This window comes from Sapajus apella, unplaced genomic scaffold (genome assembly GCF_009761245.1).
Source record: "Sapajus apella isolate SASKATOON/1434 unplaced genomic scaffold, GSC_monkey_1.0 scaffold33, whole genome shotgun sequence".
Taxonomy (NCBI): domain Eukaryota; kingdom Metazoa; phylum Chordata; class Mammalia; order Primates; family Cebidae; genus Sapajus; species Sapajus apella.
The window spans coordinates 6205365-6232895 of NW_022436973.1; the positions used below are offsets into that span (position 1 = coordinate 6205365).

Genomic DNA, 27531 nt, shown 5'->3' on the forward strand with positions numbered 1-27531 from the left:
GCAACTTACATGACTCAAAGGTTACATGACTCAAGCTCACCATGGTGAAGACCAAATGCATGATCTTTCCCAGACAAACCTCATTCTCTTCCTGTGTTACTATCTTATGCAATGGCCCAACTACCCATCCATGCAGCAGAAGCTGGAAGTCCAGGTGTTCTCTTTTGTACCCCTCCTGCATTCAACCTTGCTCTGTAGCCCCCTGCTATGGTCTGTCTTCCAAAACGCAAGAGAGAAATCTTTCCGAAACGCAAACTGAATCACGATACTAAAATCACTGCTGAAAATCTACGGCTCGTTGGAGACAGGTCAGAACTCCTCCTGCCTCAGTCTTCTCCCGCCACTGTTCCACACACCCACTCCTTTCAGTCTCAAATGTAACCTGCTCTCTAGCCTCTGCATAGGCTGTTCCCTCTGCCTGAAATCCCCTCCCTCCGTCTCCCAGGTAACTCCTCCTCACCCTTTAGAATTCAGATCAATCATATCTTCCTTCACTTCAGTGCATATCACATGTCAGGTGCTTTCTAGAAACAGGGGTTACACAACAAATAAAATGGACAAAGTCCCTGCCCTTAGGGAATAGAGTGAGATTTGGGTGATGCAGAGAAGTGTGAGCTTTGGGTTTGTTTTTGTTTGTTTGTTTTGAGACAGGGTCTTGCCCTCTCACACAAGCTGGAGTGCAGTGACATGATTGTAGCACACTGCGGCCTCCAACTCCTGGGCTCTAGCAATCCTCCATTCTCAGCCTCCCAAGTAGCTGGGACTACAGGCACACACATCACTAAACCAGATAATTTTTTTTACTTTTTGTAGAGACAGGGTCTCATTTTATTGCCCAAGCTGGTTTCAGACACCTGGCTTCAGGCAATCCTGCCACCTCAGCCTTCCAAAGTACTAGCATTACAGGCATGAGCCAACACGACCAGCCCAGAGTGAGATTTAATTTCGGAGATTTCCTCAGGAAAGCCTTTCCTGGCAAATCAAAGTCCCCTATTCTACCCCTGTAAAAGTCCCCTATTTATAACAGCACATATCTCACCTTCACAAAACTTAGTGTTGATCCAAATATTCACGTATGTATTTGATTACATGACTAATGCCTATCTCAGCTATTATTCTTAAGAGTGCAGGGGCCCTCTCCCTCTTTATGGTTCAAGAGTAAATCCCCAATGCATAGCAGAAACTCACTATATTTGCTGAGTGATCAAATGAATCCTGCAGCAGTTAGCACAGATGGCAACACCCTCTGTGCAAGATTGTGGCTTTCTGGGCAGACAGGGTGAGTGCTGGCTCCCTCTGCTGGACTCCCACGGTACTTTCCACAAACGGCCTGTCTGCCTCTCGGTACTTAGCACTCTGTTAGGGTGCTCTCACTGGATAACGAGCTCTCTTGTCTTCTCTGCACTTAGCACAATGCATGGCACAAAGCAGAGGCTCCGTAAGTGATTACTGCGTGAAGCACTGTCTCACTCTCTGCTATTTCCAGCAACGAGCTGAGTGTCTGACCCACAAATACACTTATGACTATATGCACTCACCATGTGCCAGGCACTATCTAAGCACTTTATACTTATTACCTCATTTAATCCTCACAACACTTTATAAGGGATGTATTTTTTTTTAAATAATTTGGTTTTTTGAGACAAGGTCTTGCTTTGTTGCTCAGGCTGGAGTGCAGTGGTGCTATCACAGCTAACTGCAGCCATGAACTCCTGGGCTCAAGCGATCTCCTTGCCTTCCTGCCTCAGCCGCCTAAGTAAGAGGTACATGCCACCATGCCCAGCTAATTTCTTTTATTTTTTTGCAGAAATGGGGGAAAGGGGTCTCACTATGTTGTCCAGGCTGAATCTCAAACTCCTGACCTCAAGTGATCCTCCTGCCTCAGCCTTCCAAAGTGCTGGAATTACAGGCATGAATCACTGTGCCCAGCACGTTCTTAATCTTGTAAAAAGCTAAACAATGATATTTATAAAATCACCATTCTGATATGCTTATGTTTTATATAAATATAGCCCAAATGAAAGATGCTCACTCTTTTTTTTTTTTTTGAGACAGAGTCTCACTCTGTCGCCCAGGTGTGTAGTTACATGTTCTTGGCTCACTGCAACCTCTGCCTCTGGGTTCAAGCGATTCTCCTGCCTCAGCCTCCTGAGTAGCTGGGATTACAGGCATGAGCCACCATGCCCAGCTAACTTTTATATTTTTGGTAGAGACGGGGTTTCACCATGTTGGCCAGGCTGGTCTTGAACTCCTGACCTCAAGGGATCCACCGACCTCGGCCTCCGGAAGTGCTGAGATTACAGGCGTGAGCCAACACACCTGGCCAATGCTCATTCTAACACCTAAAATCAACTCTCATTCCACACTGCTGTTTCCATAGTTTCTATTCTCATTAAACTCCATTTTTCCCAGTTTTGCTGCTAAAACCTCTTGTGAGAAAATAACCAAAATCTCTCCAAAGACTGATCTGTGAGAACAAGCAACAGTGTATCTAATGGAGCTCAGGGAGTTCTCTCTACTAAGCTGAAGGCAGCAACAGCTGGGCAGGACACGCACCACTACACGGAAGTGACAGTAATGAAGACTTCCTCTCAACTGATTTATTTAGTTTGCACATCTAATGAGGAAATTCAACAGCTCTGAAACATCCATACAACTCCCTTTCTTCCATTACTTATAAAGTGCACGCCACCTAATCAACACAGCACATTTCATAAGCAATTAGAATGGAGTATGTGATTAACCCATATATTTTCCGATTAGGAGGCACATTTAGAGAGGTCCCGTTTTGATTGAGCTAAAGTTTACAGTTCAAATATTTGTTAGACACCTTCCATGTGTCAGATGCATGCTAAGCCGTGGGGATGACAATCTGAAAAAAAAAAAAAGTCAATCAATGAGTACCAGCTGCTACTACTAAATAGTCATACTACTCATAAAGGTAATACTACGTATTGCCACATGCCATCAATGTGCTAACTACACTGTACACATTACCTGTGAGCTGAGTATTATTATCTCCATCTTACCGATGACAGAACAAAAATTCTGAAAGGTTAAGTTTTAACAACTTGAAGCCATGCACTCAGACTCTAGAGTCTGCATTGTGAACATAAAGCACATAGCCAGCCCAATCATGCAATTATCCCAACTGCATGGCAGCTGTCCGGATGCCTCTCAATCTACCTCTTCAGCCCTAACCAACATCCTGCAAACTTCTGATGATCGCAGAGAATAGCTCTGGGTATGTGTTCAACCTAAACCTCCTGTAGAACTCCAAATCATGACGCAGATCAAAAGGCATGCTCTGGATGAAGTGAGAACACCTCATTACTCTGTGACCCCCTACACTGAATCCTGTGGTTCCACAAAAGTTTGAAAACCATCAGGAGAAACTTCACCCTGCACTCAAATCCTGCCAAAGATTAACATTACTATTCCGTTGTTAATCTCCTATACCTCACAATACAAAACTTCCACTAGTCAATTTGCTCTTTCTCTCTCCCCAGGGCCTCTAAAGATGTCACTGAAAAGCAGAAGTAGGATGAGGCATCACTACAGAAGGTACCGCAAATACAGTATCTGCGCCAGGCACTGTCTGAACTCATCTAAACAAAGTACAAATAACAAATCTTTTAAATGTTAAGAACGATAAGAGCTACCATTTGAAGAGACTTTGAGGGGCATACTGTGATTTCACTTTCTTCTTCTAATGATCCAGTGAGGTAGGTGTCATGACTCCCTTTTCAGAGAGGTGAAGCCAGAATTAAAATCTTGGGTTAACTGATGCATATACTCTTACTTTTGGGCTGAACTAATTTTAGCAGGAGGTACATTCACCTTCAGGATTTATAAGAGTGTAATCATAAGGAAAAGTCTGTTTCTTTAATAGGGTCACACACAGGAAGAAAACATTGGGCAGAAACGAGAGCTGGTGATCAGGAAAAAAATTGAGTAAGCTGGATCTCAATACCCGGGATTAGCAAACCTTTTCTGCAAAGGGCCAGTTGGTAAATACTTCAGGCTTTCTGGCCAGTCTAGTAACTATTTAACTCTACCGTTAAAGAGAAAAAGCAGTTGCACCCAACGTGTAAATGAATGGATGTCGCTGTGTTCCAATAAAACTTTATTTAGAAAACCAGTCTTCAACCTGGATTTGGACATGGGGACCATAGTTTATCAATCCCTCCTGCCACACAGTATTCAGAGATGGGTGGCAGACTCTGGGCCATTTACTCAGCTTCTCTGAGGTTTTATTCTCTCCTCTATTAGAAGACATTTCTGACCATACAGAATTATAAAAAGTAACTCAAGATAACATATGAAGTGTAACTGGCACATACAAAGCACTCAGTAAATAATACTGATTAATTATTCCAGTCTGGGGCAGGAAATATAAAAGATAAGCCTAGGACATCTCATGTCGTACCAAAGCAAAGAAACTCACTTGGGCCCATGCCTCCAAGATGAAAAAAAGAAGGAACAATGGCTATGCCAAAAAGGGCCACAGCCACATGCAGCCTATTCACTACAAGAACTGTGCCCGATGCATGCCCAAGGCCATTAAGAAATTCATCATTCGAAACACAGCGCAAGCTGCAGCCGTGAGGGACGTTTCTGAAGCAAGTGTCTTTGATGCCTACATGCTTTCCAAACTGTAAGTGAAGTACATTACTGTGTGAGTTGTGCCATGCAGCAAAGTATTCGGGAATCAATCTCATGAATCCCACAAAAACCAACACCCCCACCCTGAACTAGACCCTGCATGTGCTCCCCCAGCAAAGCCCATGTAAGAGCTGAGTCCTTAAAGACTGAGGAAGAACTGTTCTCTGGAGAAAAATAAAACAGAAATTTTACTTAAAAAAAAAAAAAAAGAAACTCTCAAACGCTACTGGACACACACACACACACACACACACACACACACACACACACACACACAGAGTTTGGCCCATTGGCAAAAACAGAACAATAATTGAAAAGGATTGAAAGTATCAATTGTGGCCAGGCACAGTGGCTCATGCCTATAATCCCAGCACTTTGGGAGGCCGAGGACGGTGGATCACTTGAGGTCAAGAGTTTGAGACCAGCCTGGCCAATATGGTGAAACCCCTTCTCTACCAAAAAATACAAAAATTAACCAGGCGTGGTGGCGCATGCCTGTAGTCCCAGCTACTTCAGAGGCTGAGGCCAGAGGATCACTGGAACCCGGGAGGAAGAGGTTGCAGTGAGCTGATATGGCACCACTGCACTTGAGCCTGGATGACAGTGTAACGCTCCGTGTCAAACAAACAGAAAGACATCAATTAGAGGGTGGGCTCAGTGGCTCTCGTCTGTAATCCCAGCACTTTGGGAAGCAGAGGTGGGCAGATGGCTTCACCCGAGGAGTTTGAGACAAGCCTGGGCTACAGGCAATACCCGGTCTCTACAAATATTAAAAAAAAAAAAAAAGATTAGCTAAGCATGGTGGCATGCAATGTAGTCCCAGTGACTCAGGAGGCTGAGGTGAAGGATCACTTGAGTCCAGGAGTTTGAGGCTATAATGAACCTGTGATCGCACCACTGCACTCCAGCCGGGGCAAGAGTGAGACCTTGTCGCAAAAAAAAAAAAAAAAAAAAAAGACACCAATTGGGACTATGAATTCTGCGCTTGACAGAATTAAACATATTGAACTCACCCTCCTACCACAAATAACTATAAAACTGAATGAAATATATGAAACTGAGACACTGAAGAACGGACAGCAAAGGCTGTGATCTCTGAAAGGTAAAAAGTATGACAATGATGGCAGAAATTATGTGAGTTTAAATGGAAATACAGTTATAGGGTTCTTTTATTATTTGTGACATGGCAAAATAATTCAAGGTATACCATGAGAAATTAAGGATGCATGTTATAACCTCTAGGACAAACACTAAAAAAAAAGTTAGATCTAAACACCCAATAGAAGAGATAGAACAGAATATATTAAAAATAATCAAGGGGCTGGGCACAGTGGCTCATGCCTGTTATCCCAGCACTTTGGGAGGCCGAGGAGGGCAGATCACTTGAGGTCAGGAGCTCAAGACCAGCCTGGCCAACATGGTAAAACCCCATCTCTACCAAAAAAAAATACAAAAAATTAGCCAGGCATGGTGGCGCATGCCTGTAGTCCCAGCTACTTAGGAGGCTGAGGTGGGATAATCACTTGAACCCGGAAGGCAGAGGTTGCAGTGAACAGAGATCACACCACTGCACTCCAGCCTGGGCGACAAGAGTGAGACAGACCCTGTCTCAAAAAAATAAAATAAAATAAAATAATAAAAGAAAACAGGAGGCCAGGTGTGGTGGCTCACGCCTGTAATCTCAGCACTTTGGGAGGCCAAGGCAGGAGGATCACCTGAGGTCAGGAGTTTGAGATCAGTCTGGCCAACATGGCGAAACCCTGTCTACCAAAAATAAAAAAATTAGCCCAGATGTGGTGGTGAACGCCTGTAATTCCAGCTACCAGGAAGGCTGAGGCAGGAGAATCACTTGAATCCAGGTGGCAGAGGTTGCAGTGAGCTGAGATCACGCCATTGTCCTCCAGCCTGGGTAACAAGAGTGAAACTCCATCTCAAAAAAAAAAAAAAAAAAAGACAGGAAAAGAGAGGGAAAAACAGATAAACCAATAGAAAACAAATAACAAGATGGTAGACATAAACCCAACAGTATAATTAAACATAAATGACTGCTCTCAAACATAAGAAAATGAATTAAAATTAAAAAAAAAAAAAAGAAAACATAAATGAAATAAACTCCCCAATTAAAAAGTAGACATTGTCAGACTGGATAAAAAAACAAGTCCCTCTTATATACTGTTTGTAAGAGACAGATTAGTCTGACAACACCTTAATTCACAACTTTATCATCACTAAAAGTGAAATAACCAGATACTATGTATCTATTGATAGGAAGTCCACAGCACCACCTGTGAAATATTTTCACCAAGAAAACCAACCCTGAATATAATTTAGTCTTAAGAGCTATCAGTTTAAAGTGATAAAAAGGGTAGGGAAATATGTTGAAAAACATCATGAAGATACAATTAATCAAAGGAAGAATGTAGAAAATATTCCAGGACAAATGACCTGGCCTAGTCCACAAATAAATGTATGCGGGAAAAGAGGAAATGGGAACTATGATAGGTGAACAGAGTCTTAAGAGACATCAACAAAAAATGGAATGTGTAGACCTTCTTGAGATCCTCATTCAACCCAACTAACTGTAAAAAGCACTTTTGAAATGACTCAAAATAACTGAACAGAGACTGAGAATTAAATGACATTAAAGAATTATTGTTGATCAGGTGCAGTGGTGCATGCCTGTAATTCCAACACTTTGAGAGGCCATGGCAGGAGGACTGCTTGAGGCCAGTTCGAGACACCAGCCTGGGCAACAGAGCAAGACTTCATCTCTATGAAAAATAAATAAATAAATAGAATAAGAGATACACGTAAAACAATATGTCTGATGCAGCAAGCTGGATGTAGTAGCGTGTGCCTATAGTCCCTATAGATTTGGGTTCATTTCCGTGCTAATACAATGGTAGGCAGAATTCTAAAAACATTCATACTCCTCCCCCTGGATTTCCATCCACTGGCTATTCATTTAAACACAAATTTAGGAACTGCTATAAAGGGATATTGCAGGTATAATTAAAGCCCCAAGTTGTTTGACCTTACAATCCAGAGATTATCCAGGTGGGCTGACCCAAACAGGCGAGCCCTTTGATAGCAGTTTTCTCTGGCTGGACGCTGAAGAGGAAGTCAGAGAGAATGGAAGCGCAAGGACTCACCACGCCATTACCGGCTTGAAGGTGGCACGTGAGAAGAAATTCCAATGGCTCTGAGGAGCAGAGAGCAACTTCTGGCCGACAGCTAGCAAGGAAATAGAAACCTCAAGCCCACAACCATACAAACTGGATTTTGCTGACAACGTGAATCAGCCTGGAAGCGGATTCTTCCCCAGTACTTCCAGTAGGAGCCCAGCTTGGCCAATGCCTTCATTTTGACCTCAGAAGACATTAAGAAGAGGACCCAGGCAAGCCTGTCTAGACTTATGACTTGCAGGATAGGCAGCTAACAGCTGGGTGCAATGAGATGCACCCATAGTCCCAGGTACTCAGGAGGCTGAGACAGGAGGATCACTTGAGACCAGGAGTTAGAGGTTGTACTGTACTATAATCATGCCTGTGAATAGCCACTGCACTGCACTCCAGCCTGGGTAAGACAGTGAGACCCTGTCTCTTAAAAAAAAACAACTATAAGCTAATTTGTTATGTGGCCAAAGAAAACTAAGGCCGATATGAGAAACCTGGCAAAGGGAAACTGTTTAGTCCAGCTGTTCATACTACAATGAATAAAATGTAAATTCACTAAGACTGTTCCTGTGCAGGCAGTGGCTCACACCTGTAATCTCAATACTTTGGGAGGCTGAGGCAGGTGGATCACTTGAGCCCAGGAGTTTAAGACCAGCCTGGGCAACATGGCAAAATCCCACCTCTAAAAAAAAAAAAAAAGTTCAAAAATTAGCCAGGCATGGTGGTGCGCACCTATAGTCCCAGCTCCTCAGGAGGCTGAGGTGGATGGCTTGAGTCCGGGAGAGAGAGGCTGCAGCGAGCTGTGATCATGCCACTGCACTCCAGCCTGGGTGAGCCAGACCCTGTCTCAAAGATAAAGACTCCTGAATCCAGAGAAGGTTTTAATCATGATGCATTTTCCTCATCAGAAGTCCAAAACATGTATCAAAACTGCCTGATGTAGTGACTACCACTTAATACATTTGAGCGCCTTCCACCTTGAATTCCCTTATTATTTATTAACCACACACATGGGGGGCAGTTAGTTAGTACACGTGGTATTGAACAGTCTCACTCCCAGAGCTGGAGTAAAAGTTTCTAGATGATCTATAACTTATTCTTCTTGACATCTCACTAAAAATAACTGATCTGGCATGATCCTTAACATACATTAGGAAAAAACAAAAACAAAAATACCAGATCTGTCAGACTGAAATAAACATTTCTTTTATTTTTTTGAGACAGAGTCTCACACCGTTGCCTAGGCTAGAGCGCAGCAGTGCAATCTCGGCTTACTGCCTCCGCCTCCCAGGTTCACATGATTCTCCTGCCTCAGCCTCCCTGGTAGCTCGGATTACTGGTACCCACCACCACAGCTGGCTAATTTTTTCTACTTTTAGTAGAGACTAGGTTTCACTGTGTTGGCCAGGCTGGTCTCAAACTCCTGACCTCGTGAACTGCCTGCCTTGGCCACCCAAAGTACTGGGATTACAGGTATGAGCCACTGTGCCCAGCCAAATATTTCTTATATTGGATTAACCTTGGTTATCCTCAAATGAGCAAGAGTAAGCTTTGAACTACCCCAGGGAATACAGTGAGGCAATGACAGTTCTCTTGAACCACCCTGACCACCAAGACAAAAGCAGCCTTACCTTTGTATCTGGTACCTGGGCACCAAGGCTGCTGAGTCCCACGATGGAGTAGAAGGCAGATTCCAAATTTGTGAAAGGGCGGTCCAGCGAGGCTTTCAGTCTCTCCACGTCATGCTTGGTGAGGTAGTGAGTGGGCGTCAGTGCCTGGGTGATGGCTATGATTGTCAGGGCCAATAGGATGACAGTGCTTGAACCTTGGGGGGAAATGACTATTCAGTACATTTCACACTCTTCCAAGGTGCTATACACAGTCCCAGTGATGATATGCACCAAGATCTGGGAACCAAATCACATGGGAAAGGGCAAGGGAACCAGGGGGTTTAACCTGAGGAGAAGCCTTGGGGAGCAGGGGAGTCTGCTCTTCAGCTGACGGAAGGACAGTCCTCCTAGCAGCCTCCAGGTATGTAAAGTACAGGCTTATCCTACTATTCCCATTTAAAAGATGTCCATAAGTCCTCTGCCTCTAAGGAAAAACCCATCCTGAATCCTCACACCTTGCCAGCCTCTCAACCAGATCTCCTCACTTGTGCTTCCCACCATCTGTTGCTCTCTGGCTTCTTCTCTGTCCTCTGAGAAGCCAGGTTCTTTCCTGCCCAGTATTTTTTCATGCTTTCCCCTACCTCAGCTTTGCTTAATCTTTACTTTCAGAATTCAGCTCAAACATCTCTTCCTCAAGAAGCTCTCCCTTGGCTGGGCACAGTGGCTCACACCTGCAATCCCAGCACTTTGGGAGGCCAAGGTGGGTAGATCACCTGAGGTCAAGAGTTTGAGACCAGCCTGGCCAACATGATGAAACTCCATCTCTACAAAAAACACAAAAATTAGCCGGGCGTGGTGGTCGGCACCCGTAATCCCAGCTACTCGGGAGGCTGAAGCGGGAGAGTTGCTTAAACCTGGGAGGCGGAAGTTGCAGTGAGCCAAGATCGGCCCATTGCACTCCAGCCTGGGTGACAAAACAAGACCCCATCTCAAAAAAAGAAACAAAAACAAAAAACTCTCCCTAGGATTAGGTCCCAGTACAATAAAGTAGCAAAGAACCCAGGCTCTGGGGCCAAGCTTAAATCACAGCTCTGCTACTTATTAGCAATGTGGCCTTGGCAGTTATTCAACTAGCTGGTACCTCAGTTTCCTCAAGTATAAAGTGGTATAATAAGAGTATCTCCCTCAGGGATGATTACACGAGTTGATATAGAAAGATGTGGCCAGGTACAGTGGCTCACAACTGCAACCCCAGCACTTTCGGAGGCGAGGCAGGCGAATCACCTGAAGTCAGGAGTTCGAGGCCAGACTGGCCAACATGATGAAACCCTGTCTCTACTAAAAATACAAAAAAATTAGCTGGGTGTGGTAGTGGGCGCCTGTAATCCCAGCTACTGAGGAGGCTGAGGCAGGAGAATCACCTCAACCTGGGAAACAGAGGCTGCAGTGAGCAGAGATCATGCCACTGCACTCCAGCCTAGGTAACAAGAGCAACACTCCGTCTCAAAAAAAAAAAAAAATCTTAGAACAATGACTGGCACATAACAAGTGCTATATCAATGTTAACTACTATTTCTACTACCATTATTACTGTTGTTGTTATATCCACTCATAGCAATCAGTACTTCTGTTATGTGGCATTTTCCGTAACTTTAACAGCATAATGTCTGATTTCTCTGCTAAATGTAAGTTCCAAGAGGATAAAGACGCTTCTTTTGTTCATCCCAAGTCTTGCGCACTGCCTGGCGCATAGCAGGTACTGAATAAATGGAAAGAAAAATTAATCCCCATCTATGATACCCCAGGGGACAGGAAGCTATAGGAGTGGTACATTTCTGCTTCATTTAAAAAAACAAAACAAAAAACACTTTTGAATGGGCTGCTTCTTGATAAAGTGCATTGTCTGCCACCCAAGTAACAGCAATAACAAACAATCACTGGGCCAACATGAATGGCCCCAGCAGTTCAAGACCAGACTGGGCAACATGGTGAATTCCTGTCTCTATAAAATAGAAAAATTAGCCAGGCATGGCGATTATGAGCCTGTGGTCCCAGCTACTCAGGAGGCTGAGGTGGTAGGACTGCTTCAGCCCAGGAGGTTGAGGCTGCAGTGAGCCGTGATTGCGTCACTGCACTCCAGCCTGGATGACACGGCGAGATCCTCTCTCAAAAAGAGAAAAAAAGAAAAAAATCTATCATGTAGCGTATTCATCAAATGTATATTGAATGTTACTATATGCCACACACTACTTTAGGTGTAAAAAATACAACAGGGAACAAAAGAAACAAAACTCCTACCATTCATAGAGCTTGAATTCTAGTGACAAAATAAAGACCTCACATGAAATAAGAAATATTATTCATCAGGCCGGGCGCGGTGGCTCAAGCCTGTAATCCCAGCACTTTGGGAGGCCGAGGCGGGTGGATCACGAGGTCAAGAGATCACGACCATCCTGGTCAACATGGTGAAACCCCGTCTCTACTAAAAATACAAAACATTAGCTGGGCATGGTGGTGCGTGCCTGTAATCCCAGCTACTCAGGAGGCTGAGGCAGGAGAATTGCCTGAACCCAGGAGGCGGAGGTTGCGGTGAGCCGAGATCGCGCCATTGCACTCCAGCCTGGGTAACAAGAGCGAAACTCCATCTCAAAAAAAAAAAAAAAAAAAGAAATATCATTCATCACATTAGAAGGTAAAAGTGCTATGGAAAAAAATAAAGCAAAGATGAGATATTTGGGAAGGGCTGCATTTTAAATACAGTAGTCTGTGAAGGCCTAAGTAAAAATAAACATATTGAATATAGACCTGAAGGAGAAGCAAATCATAAAGATATCTAGTAGGAAACTATGCCAAGAAGAAAATCTCAGTGCGGCCAGGTGCGGGGGCTCACGCCTCTAACTGCAGTGTGGAGGCCGAGGAGGAAGGATCATCTGAGGTTAGGAGTTTGAGACCAGTCTGGCCAACATGGTAAAACCCCATCTCTACTAAAAATACAAAAAATTAGCCGGGCATGGTGACTTGCACCTGTAATCCCAGCTACTCAGGATGCTGAGGCACGAGAATCACTTGAACCGGGAAGCAGAGGACAACAGTGAGCTGAGATGGCGCCACTGTACTCTAGCCTGGGGCTCTGTCTCAAAAAAGAAAAGAAAAGCCAAGTGCAAAGATTCTGAATGAGAAGTATGTAAACATACTTCTGAGATCAGCAAAGACAGTACAGCTTGGGTGGAGTAAGCAAAGGGTTAGAAGTAGATGAGGTGACAGAGGTAGCAGAGAACAAATCCAGAGGGCCTTGTATGCCACTGTGGTGGAAGCCACTGGAAAGTTCTAAGTAGAGGAGTGATTTGACTTACAGGCTAATGGGATTACTGTGCTGAGAATAAGCAATACCGTGTCAAGAACAGACCATGCAGGAGCAAGGACAGAGCAGGGGACACCAGCTGGGAGACTACCACCACAATCCAAGCCAGAAGACGATGGCAGTCCAAACCAGGGTGACAGCAGTAAAGGTGATGAGAAGTGCTGAGAGTTAGTCTGGCTAGAATTCAAAGTCAAAGCCTAGGCCGGGCACGATGGCTCACGCTTGTAATCCCAGCACTTTGGGAGGCCAAGGCAGGCAGATCACAAGGTGGGAGGATCACAAATTCAGGAGTTCAACACCAGCCTAGCCAAAATGGTAAAACCCCATCTCTACCAAAAATACAAAAATTAGCTGGGAGTGGTGGTGGGCGCCTATAATCCCAGCTGCTCAGGAGGCTGAGGCAGAAGAATCACTTGAAACTGAAAGGCGGAGGTTGCAGTGAGCCGAGATAGTGCCACTGCACTCCAGCCTGGGCGAAAGAGCGAAACTCCGTTTCAAAAAGAAAAAAAAGTCAAAGCCTATCAGAACTGCTAATAAATAGAAAGATGCAAAAGAAAGAGGAATCAAGATACTAATGCTGAGCCCCCAATGCCTTGTCTACATGGAGGCACCCTGAAGATCTAGTGAATGGGCCGGGTACGGTGGCTCACGCCTGTAATCCCAGCTCTTTGGGAGGCCGAGGCAGGCAGATCATGAGGTCAAGAGATGGAGACCATCCTGGCCAACATGGTGAAATCCCGTCTCTACTAAAAATACAAAAATTAGCTGGGCGTGGTGGCACGCGCCTGTAGTCCCAGCTACTCGGGAGACTGAGGCAGGAGAACTGCTTGAACCCGGGAGGCAGAGGTTGCAATGAGCCGAGGTCGCGCCCCTACATTCCAGCCTGGCGCCCGGCGATGGAGCAAGACTCTGTCTCAAAAAAAAAAGATCCAGTGAATGATTGTGACTATCATTTTCCCACCTAGACCATAAATTCCCCTAAAATAGCACCTGTGTCAGAAGCCTAATCTTCTTACTCCATGTTAATGAAAGCAGTAATTTTTTTGACTAAAAGTTGAGCCCTTAATGTGTTGGGTATGCCCATGCTATGCTGTGCTTTGCACACACCAAATCATTAAATCCTCACAACATACAAGCAAGGTGGCTATTTTCTGCATTTTACAGGGCAGGAAAGTGAGGCACAGAAGTAGTTACCTGCCCTAGGACGCATAACGGAGAATCAAACTTCAGGCAATTTGAATCCAAAGTCTACTTTTAACTACTTTACTATCCTGAACTTCTCAAATAATGAAACGGTGAGCCACTGACTCATTCACGTGTAATACTGGGCAAGTAAGTTCCCTTCTGTGGGATTCCAATTTCTCATCTGTCAAATGATAATGACAACAGCACATGCTTCCAAAGTCGTGATGAGGCTACATGAGATTCCACCCTGCAGAGTCCACTCAGTAACTTCTAATACAGTTAACTTTACTGAGTTCTTACTTAGTGCCATGCACTGTTCTAAACTATGCACGAAGATTATTTCACTTTATAGAGCAACGCAACGAGGCAGATAACGTGGCTAACTTGACTAACTTATTTTACAGATGAGAAACTGACGTGCAGAGGGATTAAGTAACCTGCTTTGGGTTACACAATGAATACGAGTCCGCCCGAAAGTCTGCACCCAGAGCGTAACTTCAGAATATGCTCCAAGCTCACAGAGAGAAATGAGGGGTTTTCTTTGCCCCTTTCACTGAAGGGGAAACTACAGCCCAAAGAAGGGCGATCTGCCCAAAAGCTCAAACGGAATAAGAGGCGGCGCCGGGACCAGAACCTTAGGCCGCCCGGCCCAGGAGCCCGCGCGAGTGAAATTAATGAGGCCAGGCCTACCGGCTAAGCGCGGCCGCGGTACCCCCGGCTGGGCCTCGGGGCGACCCGTAGCTCCGCGCTGCACCCCCTCCCCCAGGCACCAACCCCGACAGGTAACCGGCACTCCCCACCAGCTCGCAGGCCTCCTGCGGACCGTCGACCCGAGAACGCCCCCACCCAAGCCTGTGCCCATGCCCCTGTCCCGCAGAGGAAGAGGATCCCGCCTGGCCGGCTCCCGAGCAGCGGCCAGTAGCTTCCCGCGGGCGACGGCTCTCTCCCCAAAGAGTGCCGGCCGCTGGGCCCTGTCGACGAGCCACGCGCAACTCCTCACCCGGCAGCGCCATTCTTCCGTGCAGGTCCCGCCGGAGTCCAAGCCGCAGGCTGACTTCCGCTTGGGAAAGCGGCTCCAAGAAACCGCTGCAGGGGACGGCAGGAACTCGCAGCAGGCTCTGCGGGACAGGATGAGTTCTAAGCAAGGGTCAGTGTCCGCGGCCCCGCTAAGCCTGGACGCCCAAGCAGCCGAGGCCGGGACCCCAGTCCTCGTGCGCACAGAGCCTCGCAGTTCCCGAGGACAGACCCGTTTCCCCCCCCCCGCGCCCAGGCCCACTTGAAAGCGACCGTCTCGAAACGGTCCTATTCCGGGAGCTACCGGAACGCGATTGGGCCAGGCTTCTGGGCGGGCCCGAGACGGGTCCGCTTCTGATTGGCCGATTTGCTGTCATTCACTTGTATTTCTTCAGCCCGGCCCATTTTAAAGGAACAAGAAAGGTCTCGTTGGGAGGGGGAGAGCAGTATTAGAAGGGATTTTCTTTGTTTTTTTTTTTTTTTTAGAAAATCGTGGCAGTTTCTGGCCGGGCGCAGTGACTCACGGCTGTAATCCCAGCACTTCGGGAGGCCGAGACGGGCAGATGGCTTGAGGTCAGGAGTTCGAGATCAGCCTCGGCAAAATGGTGAAAACCGGTCTCCACCAAAAATACAAAAATTAGCCGAGCGTGGTAGCGAAGCGCCTGTAGTCCCAGCTACTTGGGAGGCTGAGGCAGGAGAATCGCTGGAACCCGGGAGGTGGAGGTTTCAGTGAGTCGAGATCGCGCCATTGCACTCAGCCAGGGCAACAAGAGTGAATCTCCATCACACCGAAACACACAGACAGACACACACACACACACACACACACACACACACACACACAGAGATAAATAAATAAATACCTGTAATTAAATAATGTCAGCCAAGGGAGGGAGGAAGGGAAAAATAATAAATTATGTCAGTTCCTTCCAAAGATTATCACTTGGGTTGTTAATAACTGACCTATGAGTGATATTTTATCTGATTTGCAGAGCAATTCAGTGACTCCTAGAGAACATATTAGGCCAGTTTTACAGACTCAACATGAAAGTGGCTCATGCAGGAACACGGTTCTAATAACTAGCGCTAATTATTGAATATTTACAGTATAAGCCAACACTGTGCCGAGCGCTCTACAAACATTATTTATTTTCTTTCCTTTTTTATGGATACAGGGTTTTGCTCTGTCGCCCAGGCTCGAGTGCAGTGGTGCGATCACAGCCTACTGCAGCCTCGACATCCTGTGCTCAAGCGATCCTCCCACCTGAGCCTCCTGAGTAGCTGGGACCACTGGCACGCACCACGATGCCCAGCTAATCTTTTAAAATTATTTTTGGTAGATACCGCGTCTCACTTTGTTGCCCAGGCTGGTCTGGAACTTCTGGGTTCAAACGATCCTCCTGCCTTAACCTCCCAAAGTGCTGAGATTATAGGCTAATCTCATTTTAAAGAGAAGGAAACAGATTTGAACCTAGGCAGTCTGACTCCAGAATCTGTGCTTTTAACCACAGTATTATGAACATATAAAGTGTACACAATATGATAACTGTTATTAACGTTATTATTGTCCCAAAGATTTTTATCCAGCATGGGAGAGAGTCAGTTCTTTCTGTGTCTATTATAATAGCCACTAGCCTTATGTGGATATTTAAATTTGAATTTAAATGAATTAAAATTAAGTAAAATATAAAATTCAGTCTCTTATTTGTACTAGCCACCATATTTCAAGTCCTCAGTAGCCACAGATAGCTAGTGGATATCAGACTGGACAGCTCAAAATTATAGGACATCTTCATAATCACAGAAAGTTCTGTTGGGCAGTGCTGATCTAGAATATATAAAGAATTCTCCCAACTCAAGAATAAGACAACCAAGCAGCGGTGTGCTGGAGCTGTCTCATACTGTCTTTAGAGAGTCAATTGTTAAATTTTCAGTAATTTTACAAATTGGTTAAATACAACCATTTAGAAAATTATATCAACTTAGCATTAAATGAAGTATATTAGAAACAAAACATTATTTCCTGATTATTCCACTACATTTTACATTTGCTGTGCTTTTGTGGTTGTTTATATCTGTTGTAACCATGTGGTGGAAATATATGATGGTACGCCATTGCACATCTCTTCCCAAGGAGGTATTGGTAGCTTGCTTTTGGCCATGATGGGAGTATTTACACCGTAGAATCAGCATACGCAGCCAGGAATGGTGGCTCAGTCTGTAATCCCAGAGCTTTCGGGATGCTCAGGTAGGAGGATCACCTGAGTCCAGGAGTTCGAGACCAGCCTAGGCAACACAGCAAGAACCTGCCTCTACAAAAAAAAAAAAAAATTAATTAGCCAGGTGCGGTGGCTTGCATCCGTGGTCCTAGTGACTAGCTGTGGGCCACAGATGGGAGCCGCCACACCTGAATAATTTAAATGAAAAAGAAGAAAAAGAGAAAAAACAAAAAGGCCAACAATAGCAAATCCTGGCAAGGATGTGGAACAACAGGATCACTCATATCCTGCTGATGGGAATGTAAAATGCTACAACCATTTTGGAAACAGATTGACGGCTTCTCTGTTGTTTTTTGTTTGTTTTGAGGCAAAGTTGTTCTGTCACCCAGGCTGGGGTGCAATGGCACAATTTCTGCTCACTGCAACCTCCACCTCCTGGATTCAAGAGATCCTCCTGTCTCAGCCTCCCGAGTAGCTGGGATTACAGGTACATAATTTTTTTTTTTTTTTTGTATTTTTAGTAGAGATGGGGTTTCACCATGTTGGCCAGGCTGGTCTTGAACTCCTGACCTCAAGTGATCCACCCACTTCAATCTCCCAAAGTGCTGGGATTACAGGCCACTGGATGCTATTTTTTAAGAGGCAAGGTCTCTATCTGTCACTCAGACTGGAGTACGGTGATGGGATCATAGCTTACTGCCGCCTTCAACTCTGGGGCTCTAGGATCCTTCTGCACTGGCCTCCTGAGTAACTGGGACTACAGGCACATGCTACCACGCCCAGCTAATTTTTAAAAAAATGTTTTGTAGAGATCGTGTTTTGCTATGTTACCCAGGCTTTGTCTCAAACTCTTGACCTCAGGCAATCCCTTCACCTTAGCCTCCCAAAGGCGCTGGGATTACAGGCATGAGACACAGCACTTGGCCAGGCACCCTCTTAAGAAGTCAGTTATACGATCTACCACACAACCCAGCCATTCTGCTCCTACTGGGTTTCTTTTTTTTTTAATTAACTCATTTTGTATTAAAGAAATATATGCATACAGGACAAAGTTCAAACTTTATTGGTTTGGAGTTTCCTTCCAAAATTGTTTTATTGGCCAGGTGCGGCAACTCACTCCTGTAATCCCCACACTTTGGGAGGCCAAAGTGGGCAGATGACCTGAGGTCAGGAGTTTGAGACCAGCCTGGCCAACATGGCGAAACCTCATCTCTATTAAAAATATAAAAATTAGCCAGATATGGTGGGGCATCTGTAATCCTAGCTACTCAGGAGGCTGAGGCCTGAGAATCACTTGAACCCAGGAGGCAGAGTTTGCAGTGAGCCGAGATTGCGCCACTGCACTGCAGCCTGGGAGACAAAGCGAGACTCTGTCTCAAAAAAAAAAAAAAAATTAAAATTAAATAAATACATAATTTTTAAAAAGTAATTCCAGCTGGACCCGGTGGCTCACGCCTGTAATCCCTGCACTTTGGGAGGCCAAGGTGGGCGGATCACAAGGTCAAGAGGTCGAGACCATCCTGGCCAACATGGTGAAACCCTGTCTCTACTAAAAAATACAAAAATTAGCTGGGCCTCTTGGCACCCACCTGTAGTCCCAGCTACTTGGGAATCTGAGGCAGGAGAATTGCTTGAACCTGGAAGGCGGAGGTTGCAGTGAGCTGAGATCGTGCCACTGCATTCCAGCCTGGTGACAGAGTGAGACTCCGTCTCAAAAAAAAAAAAATTAATTCCATAAGTTATTTTTTTATTTTTGTTTTTCTTCTAGAGACAGGTTCTCTCTGTCACTCAGGCTGGAGTGCAGTGGTGCCATCATAGCTCACTGCAGTCTTAAACTCCTGCACTCAAGAAATCTCCTGCCTCAGCCTCCTGAGTAGCTAGGACTACAGGCATAAGCCACCATGCCTGGCTAATTTTTTACTTGTTTGTAGAGACGAGGTCTCACTGTGTTGCCCAGGCTGGTCTCGAAGTCCTGAGCTCAAGCAGTCCTGCTTCAGCCTCTCAAAATGCTGAGATTACAGAGTGAGCCACCATGCCCAGCCTCCATAAGTTTTTTTTCATGTATGCCAACATTTGTGTGTGTGTGTGTGTGTGTGTTTCTGTGTATATACACAAATTCTTATTACTTTTGTGAAAACATTGTTTTGTTTTAATAAAAGGTGTCATACCCATTGTTTGACAGCTTGCTTTTTCATCTATCCTAAACATCCAGTAAATAGAGGCTTGCTCAGTCATTCACTCTAGCAATAATTGTTGAGTACTTCTGTATGTCTCTGTTCTAGACTCCTGGTACATTTATGAACAAAGCAGCCAAAGATCCCTATTCTTGCCCTCATGAAGCTTATATTTTAGCGGGAGGAAATAAATGACAAACAATGAACATCATAAATAAGTGAAAGATATATTAGAAGGTCTTATGTGCTATGGGAAAAAAGAAAAAGTAGGAAAGCATAAGGAGGATAGAGGGAGTTAGTGAGGTGTTCTACCTCAATCTCGTTGTTTTTTTTTTTTTTTTTTTTTTTGAGATAGAGTCTCACCAGTCACCCAGGCTGGAGCACAGTGGTGTGATCTCAGCTCACTACAACCTCCACCTCCCAGTTCAAGTGATTCTCCTGCCTCAGTCTCCTAAATAGCTGGGATTACAGGCATGTGCCACCATATACTCAGCTAATTTTTGTATTTTTAGTGTAGATGGGGTTTCACCATGTTGGCCAGGCTGGTCTCAAACTCCTGACCTCAGGTGGTCCGCCTGCCTCAGCCTCCCAAAGTGCTGGGATTACAGGCCTGAGCCACCGCGCCTGGCTCTGTTTTCTTTTTTGAGATGGAGTCTCCCTCTGTCGCCCACGCTGGAGTGCAGTGGCACCATCTCAGCTCACTGCAACCTCTGGGGTTCCAGCAATTCTCCTGCCTCAACCTCCCACGTAGCTGGGATTACAGGCAAGTGCCACCATGCCCAGCTATTTTTTGTATTTTTAGTAGAGAAGGAGTTTCACCATGTTAGCCAGACTTGTCTCAAACTCCTGATTTCAGGTGATGCACCCACCTCGGCCCGCCAAAGTGTTGGGATTACAGGTGTGAGCCACCACGCCCTGCGTTGTTTTTAACAGCAGCATAGTATTTCTTTCTTATCCATTCACTCCTAATGAGACTGATAACATGCTAGGTGCTGGGGCTACAACTGTGACCATGTAGACAAGGTAATGGAGTTTATAGTCTGATAGGAGAAGTCAAACAAATCAACACAAATGAGCAAGGTCATTGTAGGTGATGGTTAAATACTGTGAAAAAATATAAGATAACTGTCGGGCCAGAATGACGGGAGCTACTTACTCTGGATTGGTGATGAATAAATACTTCCCTCAGAAAGTGACGTTTAGGCTTTCAAATGAATGATGGGCCAGAAGCAGTCCTGGAAAACTAATTTTTCGAATCCCCTCTTTGTTCCTAGGACCTGTAGTCAGGAAGTAGTAACAATCCCTTGTGCTTCTGACAGTGATTCAGGAAGTGTGGATTTGCAGCTGAGCAACTTAGAGGCTGTTAAGAAAGCTTCAAGTAGCATTGAACTTACAGGTAAAAAGGGGAAAGGACCTGAAAGGGGAAGGGAGGGGAAAAGAGAATCTATTTTCAACTCAGGCCAAGAGGTATTGATTGAGTACTTGCTGGGTGACCAGCCCTTGACTAGACTTTGATGATGAATTTGGTCCCTGACTTTGAAACCTTGAAATACAGTTGGCAAAATCAGATGAGATACATGGTTCCTGATGTGTAGGAAACAAAGCTTGGTCCTGAGGCAGACAGTTCTGGAGAAGAGTCTGAGTGCTCGAGGGGTTCTGAGGAGGGAAAGGGTGGTGTGGGATGCCTTAGAGTGGGAGGACTTCATGCAGAAGGTGGGATCTGAATTGGGCATCAGAATAATTTTCATTCTACAAAACATTTATTGAGTACCAGGAGCTGGGAATACAACAGTGAACATGACCGACATGGTCACTCCCCTCATAGAACTTACATTATTGTGCAGAAAAGAGACCCATAAGAGTAAACAGACAGTCACTGAAGTAACTACAACCTGTAGTAGGCAGCATGGAAAAAGAGGCTGAGACCAAAAATAAGGGAGATGGAAACCTGCTTGAAACTCTGGTTGTCAGAGAACACCTGTATGAGACAGTGAGTGTTATTTAAACCTAAAGGAGGTCTGAAAGACAGCAGAGTACCCCATGTGATTAGAGGGAGTACTGCAGATAGATGGGACCACATGAGCATGAGACAGGAAAAGATCTTGGTGTGTTTGAAGAACTACTTTCATTCATTCATATACTCATTCAGCAAATACTTATTGAAGCCCTCCTGTGCTCTAAGCTTAATCTAGCAGCTAGAGATATAGCCGCGAACAGAACAGACACAATATACTTACAGATGGGCCAGGCACAGTGGTTCACTCCTGTAATCCCAGCACTTTGGGAGGCCAACACGAGTAGATCACGAGATCAGGCATTCGAGACCAGCCTGGCCAATATGGTGAAACCCCATCTCTACTAAAAATATAAAAAATTAGCCAGGCATGGTGGCGAGCACCTGTAATCCCAGCTACTCTGGAGGCTGAAGCAGGAGAATCACTTGAACCCAGGAGGCGGAGGTTATGGTGAGCAGAGATCACACCACTGCACTCCAGCCTGGGCAACAGAGCAAGACTCTATCTTAAAATATAAATATATATATTTTTTACAGATGAACAGGCAATTGGAGCTCAGTGTAATTAGTGTGATGGGGGTAGGGGAGCCAGAGTGGATACAGACCAGTTTATTAGTGACTAGGGGATACTTAGGCAAAATGGACAAAAAGGGGATACAGGAAAGGCATCCTAGAGCTGAGACTTGAAGGATGAGTAGGAGTTAGCAAGGCAAAGGTAGGTAAGGGAAGGTGGGGGAGAAGAAGGAGAAAAATGTGAAAAATGTAGGCAAAAGGAACAGCCTGTGCAAAGATGAGAATGAGAACACGGTTTTAATTATTGCAATTAGTGGATGATAGGATTGTGGCAGGAAGTGGATAGAGTTTGCAGAAGAGGCATTCAAGAAATCAAAAAGAATACAAAAATAGAGTGTCGGCTCATGCCCATAATCCCAGCACTTTGGGATGCTGAGGTGGGTGGATCACCTGAGGTCAGGAGTTCAAGACCTCACCTGGCCAACAGAGCAAAACCCCATCTCTACTAAAAATACAAAAATTAGCTGGGCATGGTGGCATGTGCCTGTAGTGCCAGCTACTCAGGAGTCTGAGGCACAAGAATCACTTGAGCCTGGGAGGCAGAGGTTGCAGTGAGCAAAGATCATGCCACTGTACTCCAGCCTGAGCGACAAAGTGAAACTCCATCTCAAAAAAAAAGAATGGTAAAAATCTTCAGATGAAAGATGTGTTAAGGGGGGAATATTACTGGAATCAGTCATTTCCATGTATTACCTCATTTAATCCTTATAGTAACCCTGTTTTACAGATGAGGAAACCTAGGTTTCAAGACACAAACTAACTTGATAAAGGTCATACAAGTAGTAAGTGATAGAACCAAGATTCAAACTGGTCTCAAACTGAGATTTAAAGTCCATGCTCCTAACCATTCTGCTACAGCTCAGTCCCAAAGGTTTTTGTAGCTTAGGAGGCCCTTAGAGAATACTGAATTTATAATTGAGAAAACTGAGCCTAGGAAAAGGGATGGGACTTGGTTAAGGTCATAGAGCAAGTAGTACAGGTAAGAGCCAGTGGTACTCCCCACTAAACCTCATCACTTTACACAGCACGGAGGCATCATCCAGTGTCTTTCTTTCAATGTTAGACTCAGACATCCCTGACATCCCTGGACTCCATTGGGAGTCCCTGTCAGATAGCCCCAGACATCTGACCCACCAGAACCCGCTCAATGAGGCCATTGTTGAGAAGTTGATCCAGTCCATCCTGGAGGCTTTCAGTGGTGAGCTAAAGGTATGCACAAGCAAATTTTCTGAGTTATTTAACTTATTCCTCCATTTTAACAAAATTTTAAACATATTATTTCTTTATTGTACAAATAATTTTATATTATAGGTTATAAAACATTTGTACATTGATGTTTTATATTTATATTTATAAAATATATTTATATGTATATGTTATATTTACATGTATATTTATGCAATTAATGTAAAAACAAAGAAAACCATAATAAAAATTAAAAGCTGTAATTCCAATCTCCTCGGATAACTACTGGTGACATTTTGGTTTACATTTTTTTAGGCTTTTTTTTTTTTATGAGATGAAGTCTCGCTCTGTCACCCAGGCTGGAGTGCAGTGGCACCATTTTGGCTCACTGCAACCACTGCCTCCCAGGTTCAAGCAATTCTCATTCATCAGCTTTCCAAGTAGCTGGGACTACAGGCGTGCACCACCATGCCTGGCTACTTTTTGTGTTTCTAGTAGAGACAGGGATTTACCATGTTGACCATGCTGGTCTGGAACTCCTGATCCCAGGTAATCTGTCCACCTTGGCCTCCCAAAGTTCTGGGATTACAGGCATAAGCCACTGCGCCTGGCCTAGGAAGCTTCATCAGAACAACACTCCCCAGAGAGGCAGGTGGAAAAGCAAAGACTAAAGGTGGGGAGAGCCAGGCTGGAACATGGAGCTGAGAGCAGAGCTGAGGTCCCAAAGCAGGGCAGTACCAGTGGACAAGGAATTTCACTGAAATCTCTGTCATTCACTCATTCCTTATAATAAAAGACTCATCCTGGATTGAAAGACATGTCAGATATTTAAAGCATTCCAAGAAACTTTTCAAAAGCTCTCTACAGTTATCAAATAAGAGTATAACGTATAATTGTATTTTTATCATTTTTCCACAAATTCAGGGTGAACTTGAAAAGCTGACATTCCTAAGATCTCTGTCTTCTCTCAGCCGAGCTTTACCTTATAATGAAACCACAGAATCATTCATTCGCAGCCACATCACAGATATTGTGCATACCTTACATGTAAGTATTATGACCTTACCACAAATGATTGGGATCACACAAATTCAATGACGTGGCCAAAACATCTTTTAGTGGCTTCCCCTATGTTATCAATCCACTTGAACTCTTCTTGTATCAGTATCTCTACATGGAGGAGAAATACTCACGGCTACCCCACACAGGTAATCACCCTTGAAAACAAATTATGAGAAGAATAGAAAGGACAGGAACAGCATTTGATTTTCTCAGCAAGGCCAATGCTACATTCTATGAATCAAGCAGTAGTTCCCAGACAGTCACCATAATTGAATGCCTGGGTTCAGGTGACAGTCCTGTCTCTTTATAGCTGTGTAACTGTAAGAAATTACTTCACTTCTCAATGCCTCAGTTTCCTCACCTATAAAATAAGAATAGCTATATTGGCCAGGCGCGGTGGTTCATGCCTGTAATCCCAGCACTTTGGGAGGCCAAGACGGGCAGATCACCTGAGGTTCAGAGTTCAAGACCAGCCTGACCAACATGGAGAAACCCCATCTCTACTAAAAATACAAAATTAGCTGGGCATGGTGGCGCATACCTGTAACCCCAGCTACATACTCAGGAAGCTGAGGCAGGAGAATCACTTGAACCCGGGAGGTGGAGGTTGCGGTGAGCCAAGATCACACCACTGCACTCCAGCCTGGGCAACAAGAGCAAAACTCCATCTCAAGGAAAAAAAAATAGCTATATCTACTTCACAGAGCTATTGTGACCATTAAATAAAAATAAATATAAGCCATGTACCATGATACCTAACGCACGTGATGCATTTGAGAAACGTGACTCTATTATTGTTACTGCATTTTGTTTTATTTGTACTTACTCCAGCCATGCTCTGCCACCAGCTGATCCATTCATTCCCTCATTAATTGCCTGACAGTTCCAGGAACTGTCCTGGGAATTTGGGCTACAAAGACAAAGAAGACAAAATCCCTATTTATGCAGCCAAGCAAATATAATGAAATGTCTCAGGGACTGTTACAAGTTTAAATGGACATATGGAGGGCACAGAGGAGTAAGTGGTCAGTTGCATGTCAAAGGACCCAGAAGGGCTTTGCAAACGAGCAGATGCACTCAGGCAAGCACCTGGCGGCGCTTTAGTTTTCTCATCTGTGAAATGTCTCCTTTAGTTTCTCTAAAGCTTTAAAATTCTGATGTTGGGATTTCTTACATGCTCCAGGAATATGAGTTGTTCTTTCTCATATCACAGATCTATAAGGCTGATTAGACTGATGGCTTTTGAAATTCAAGGCTAACCAGCTCACAGTTTAAGTAATGGACAGCTGCTAGGATCTTCTATATCTAAGTACACTGTGGTGCTTCAATAAAAGTTGCGCATTTCCTGGAAACCATAATCCTTGCCCTTGAAGCGTTTACAGTCCATCTGTAAGTGTCCTTACCTCAAAAAGTAAATAGGTTGAGAACTGTTCCAAATAATACATTAAGAAGAACAGGATGATGTAATACGGGTTTAAGAACAAATGTAGGAGCTGGGCACAGCAGCTCACGCTTGTAATTGCACCAATCTGGGAGGCCAAGGTGGGCAGACCACTTGAGGTCAGGAGTTTGAGACCAGCCTGGCTAACATGGTGAAACCCTGTCTCTACTAAAAATACAAAAATTAGCTGGGCTTGGTGGCAGGCACCTGTAATCTCAGCTTCTCCTGAGAGTGGGCAGGAGAATTGCTTGAATGCTGGAGGCGGAGGTTGCAGTGAGCCGAGATTACACCACTGCACTCTGGCCTGGGCAACAGAGCAAGACTCTGTCAAAAAAAAAAAAGAGACCAGTTTAGGCAATGTGGTAAAACTCAATCTCTGAAAAAAAAATACAAAAATTAGCCAGGTATGGTGGTGCATGCCTGTAATCCCAGCTGCTAGGGAGGCTGAGGTGGGGGGATCAGCTGAGTCCAGGAGACAGAGGTTACAGTGAGCCGAGATCATGCCACTTCACTCCGGCCTGGGTGACACAGTGACACCCCATCTCAAAAAAAAAAAAAAAGAACAAATGCAGCTTTCTGCTTGGCTGTCCTCCTTGGGAAAAGGGACGGGATGTAGGCAACTGTACGATCCTAGGACCCAGCCAGAGTGGCATTTTTTTCACTAGACTTGGCAGCAATGGGTTGCCACATGGTTCAACCAGCCAGCTCGTAAAATCCACAAGTGCAAGTCTCAACAACAAAAATACACCGAATTGCACACTGAATGTGCATTTGAATCTGTTCACCCAGTAATGAAATGCCTGCATCAGATTGACGTCAAAGTATAGGCTGGCAAGGGATTCCACCTAGAAAAGTTAAAGGTAGCTAGTCTCCATGAGAAAACTGCATGCATTACTGCAGCATTGTCTAAGTCTACAAAGTTCCCGCAAGCCCACACATGGGGCTGAAAAAGCACAACTCCCAGCAACCAAGGGGAGAGGTGCCCAAGAAGAGAAGCAGTTCTGCTGAGGATCTGACAATGAGGAAAAAGCCGGGGTCATCATAGAGAAAGAAAACTTTAAGGCGTTTAGCAGTGCTCCTGACCCAAACCAGTGCGTGGCTCCAAATAGTCAAATAAAAAAAGCCAAGGAAGCCCACAACAGAAAGTGGAAGGAAGAGGAAAAAATTGGTATGGCACTTAACCAAACATTTCTTTTTTTTTTGAAACAGAGTCTCATTCTGTCACCCAGGCTGGAGTGCAGTGGCACAATCTCAGGTCACTGCAACCTCTGCCTCCCAGGTTCAAGCAATTCTCCTGCCTCAGCCTCCCAAGTAGCTGGGATTGCAGGCACCTGCCACCACGCCCAGCTAATTTTGTGTGTTTTTAGTAAAGACAGGGCTTCACTATGTTGCCCAGGCTGGTCTTGAACTCCTGATCTCAGGTGATCCATCCGCCTCGGCCTCCCAAAGTGCTGAGATTACAGGCATGAGTTTACCAAAAATTTCTAAATAAGCGCATGAAAAGATACTGAATATTGTGATCAGGGAAAAGCAAACTAAAATGACAGTAAGCTTCAACTATACACCTACTAAAATGGCTAAAATAAAAAAGAAAAGCAATACACTGTTGAGAACTTTAATGAAAAAGAAAAGAGGCTGGGTATGATAGCACCTGCCTGTAGTCCCAGCCACTCTGGAGGCTGAGGCGGGAGGAACACTTGAGCCCAGGAGTTGCAGGCTATAGTGAGCTATGATGGTGCTTATGAATACCTACTACACTGCTGCCTCAGGAACATAGTGAGACCCCCATCTTGAAAGAAAGAGAGAGGTGGGGGAGAGAGAGGGAGGGAGAGAGAGAGAGAGAGAGAGAGAG

General features: G+C 44.8%; 2 protein-coding genes across 6 annotated transcripts in view; one reads left to right on the forward strand and one right to left on the reverse strand.

Annotated features, from left to right (window-relative positions):
- Positions 1-15318, reverse strand: part of RPN2 (ribophorin II) — a 63215-nt gene extending 47897 nt beyond the window's left edge. For all 4 annotated transcript variants that reach the window (XM_032295010.1, XM_032295012.1, XM_032295011.1 and 1 more), the window contains exons 1-2: positions 14998-15318; positions 9473-9666 (exon numbers count right to left, since the gene is read on the reverse strand). In XM_032295010.1, the coding sequence (XP_032150901.1) occupies positions 9473-9666; positions 14998-15010 (207 nt within the window). In that variant the 5' untranslated portion in view covers positions 15011-15318. The remainder of the gene's footprint in view (positions 1-9472; positions 9667-14997) is intronic.
- Positions 14663-27531, forward strand: part of MROH8 (maestro heat like repeat family member 8) — a 72295-nt gene continuing 59426 nt past the window's right edge. For both annotated transcript variants that reach the window (XM_032295007.1, XM_032295008.1), the window contains exons 1-4: positions 14663-15144; positions 20679-20800; positions 23055-23200; positions 24101-24223. In XM_032295007.1, coding sequence (XP_032150898.1) covers positions 14672-15144; positions 20679-20800; positions 23055-23200; positions 24101-24223 — 864 coding nt within the window. In that variant the 5' untranslated portion in view covers positions 14663-14671. The remainder of the gene's footprint in view (positions 15145-20678; positions 20801-23054; positions 23201-24100; positions 24224-27531) is intronic.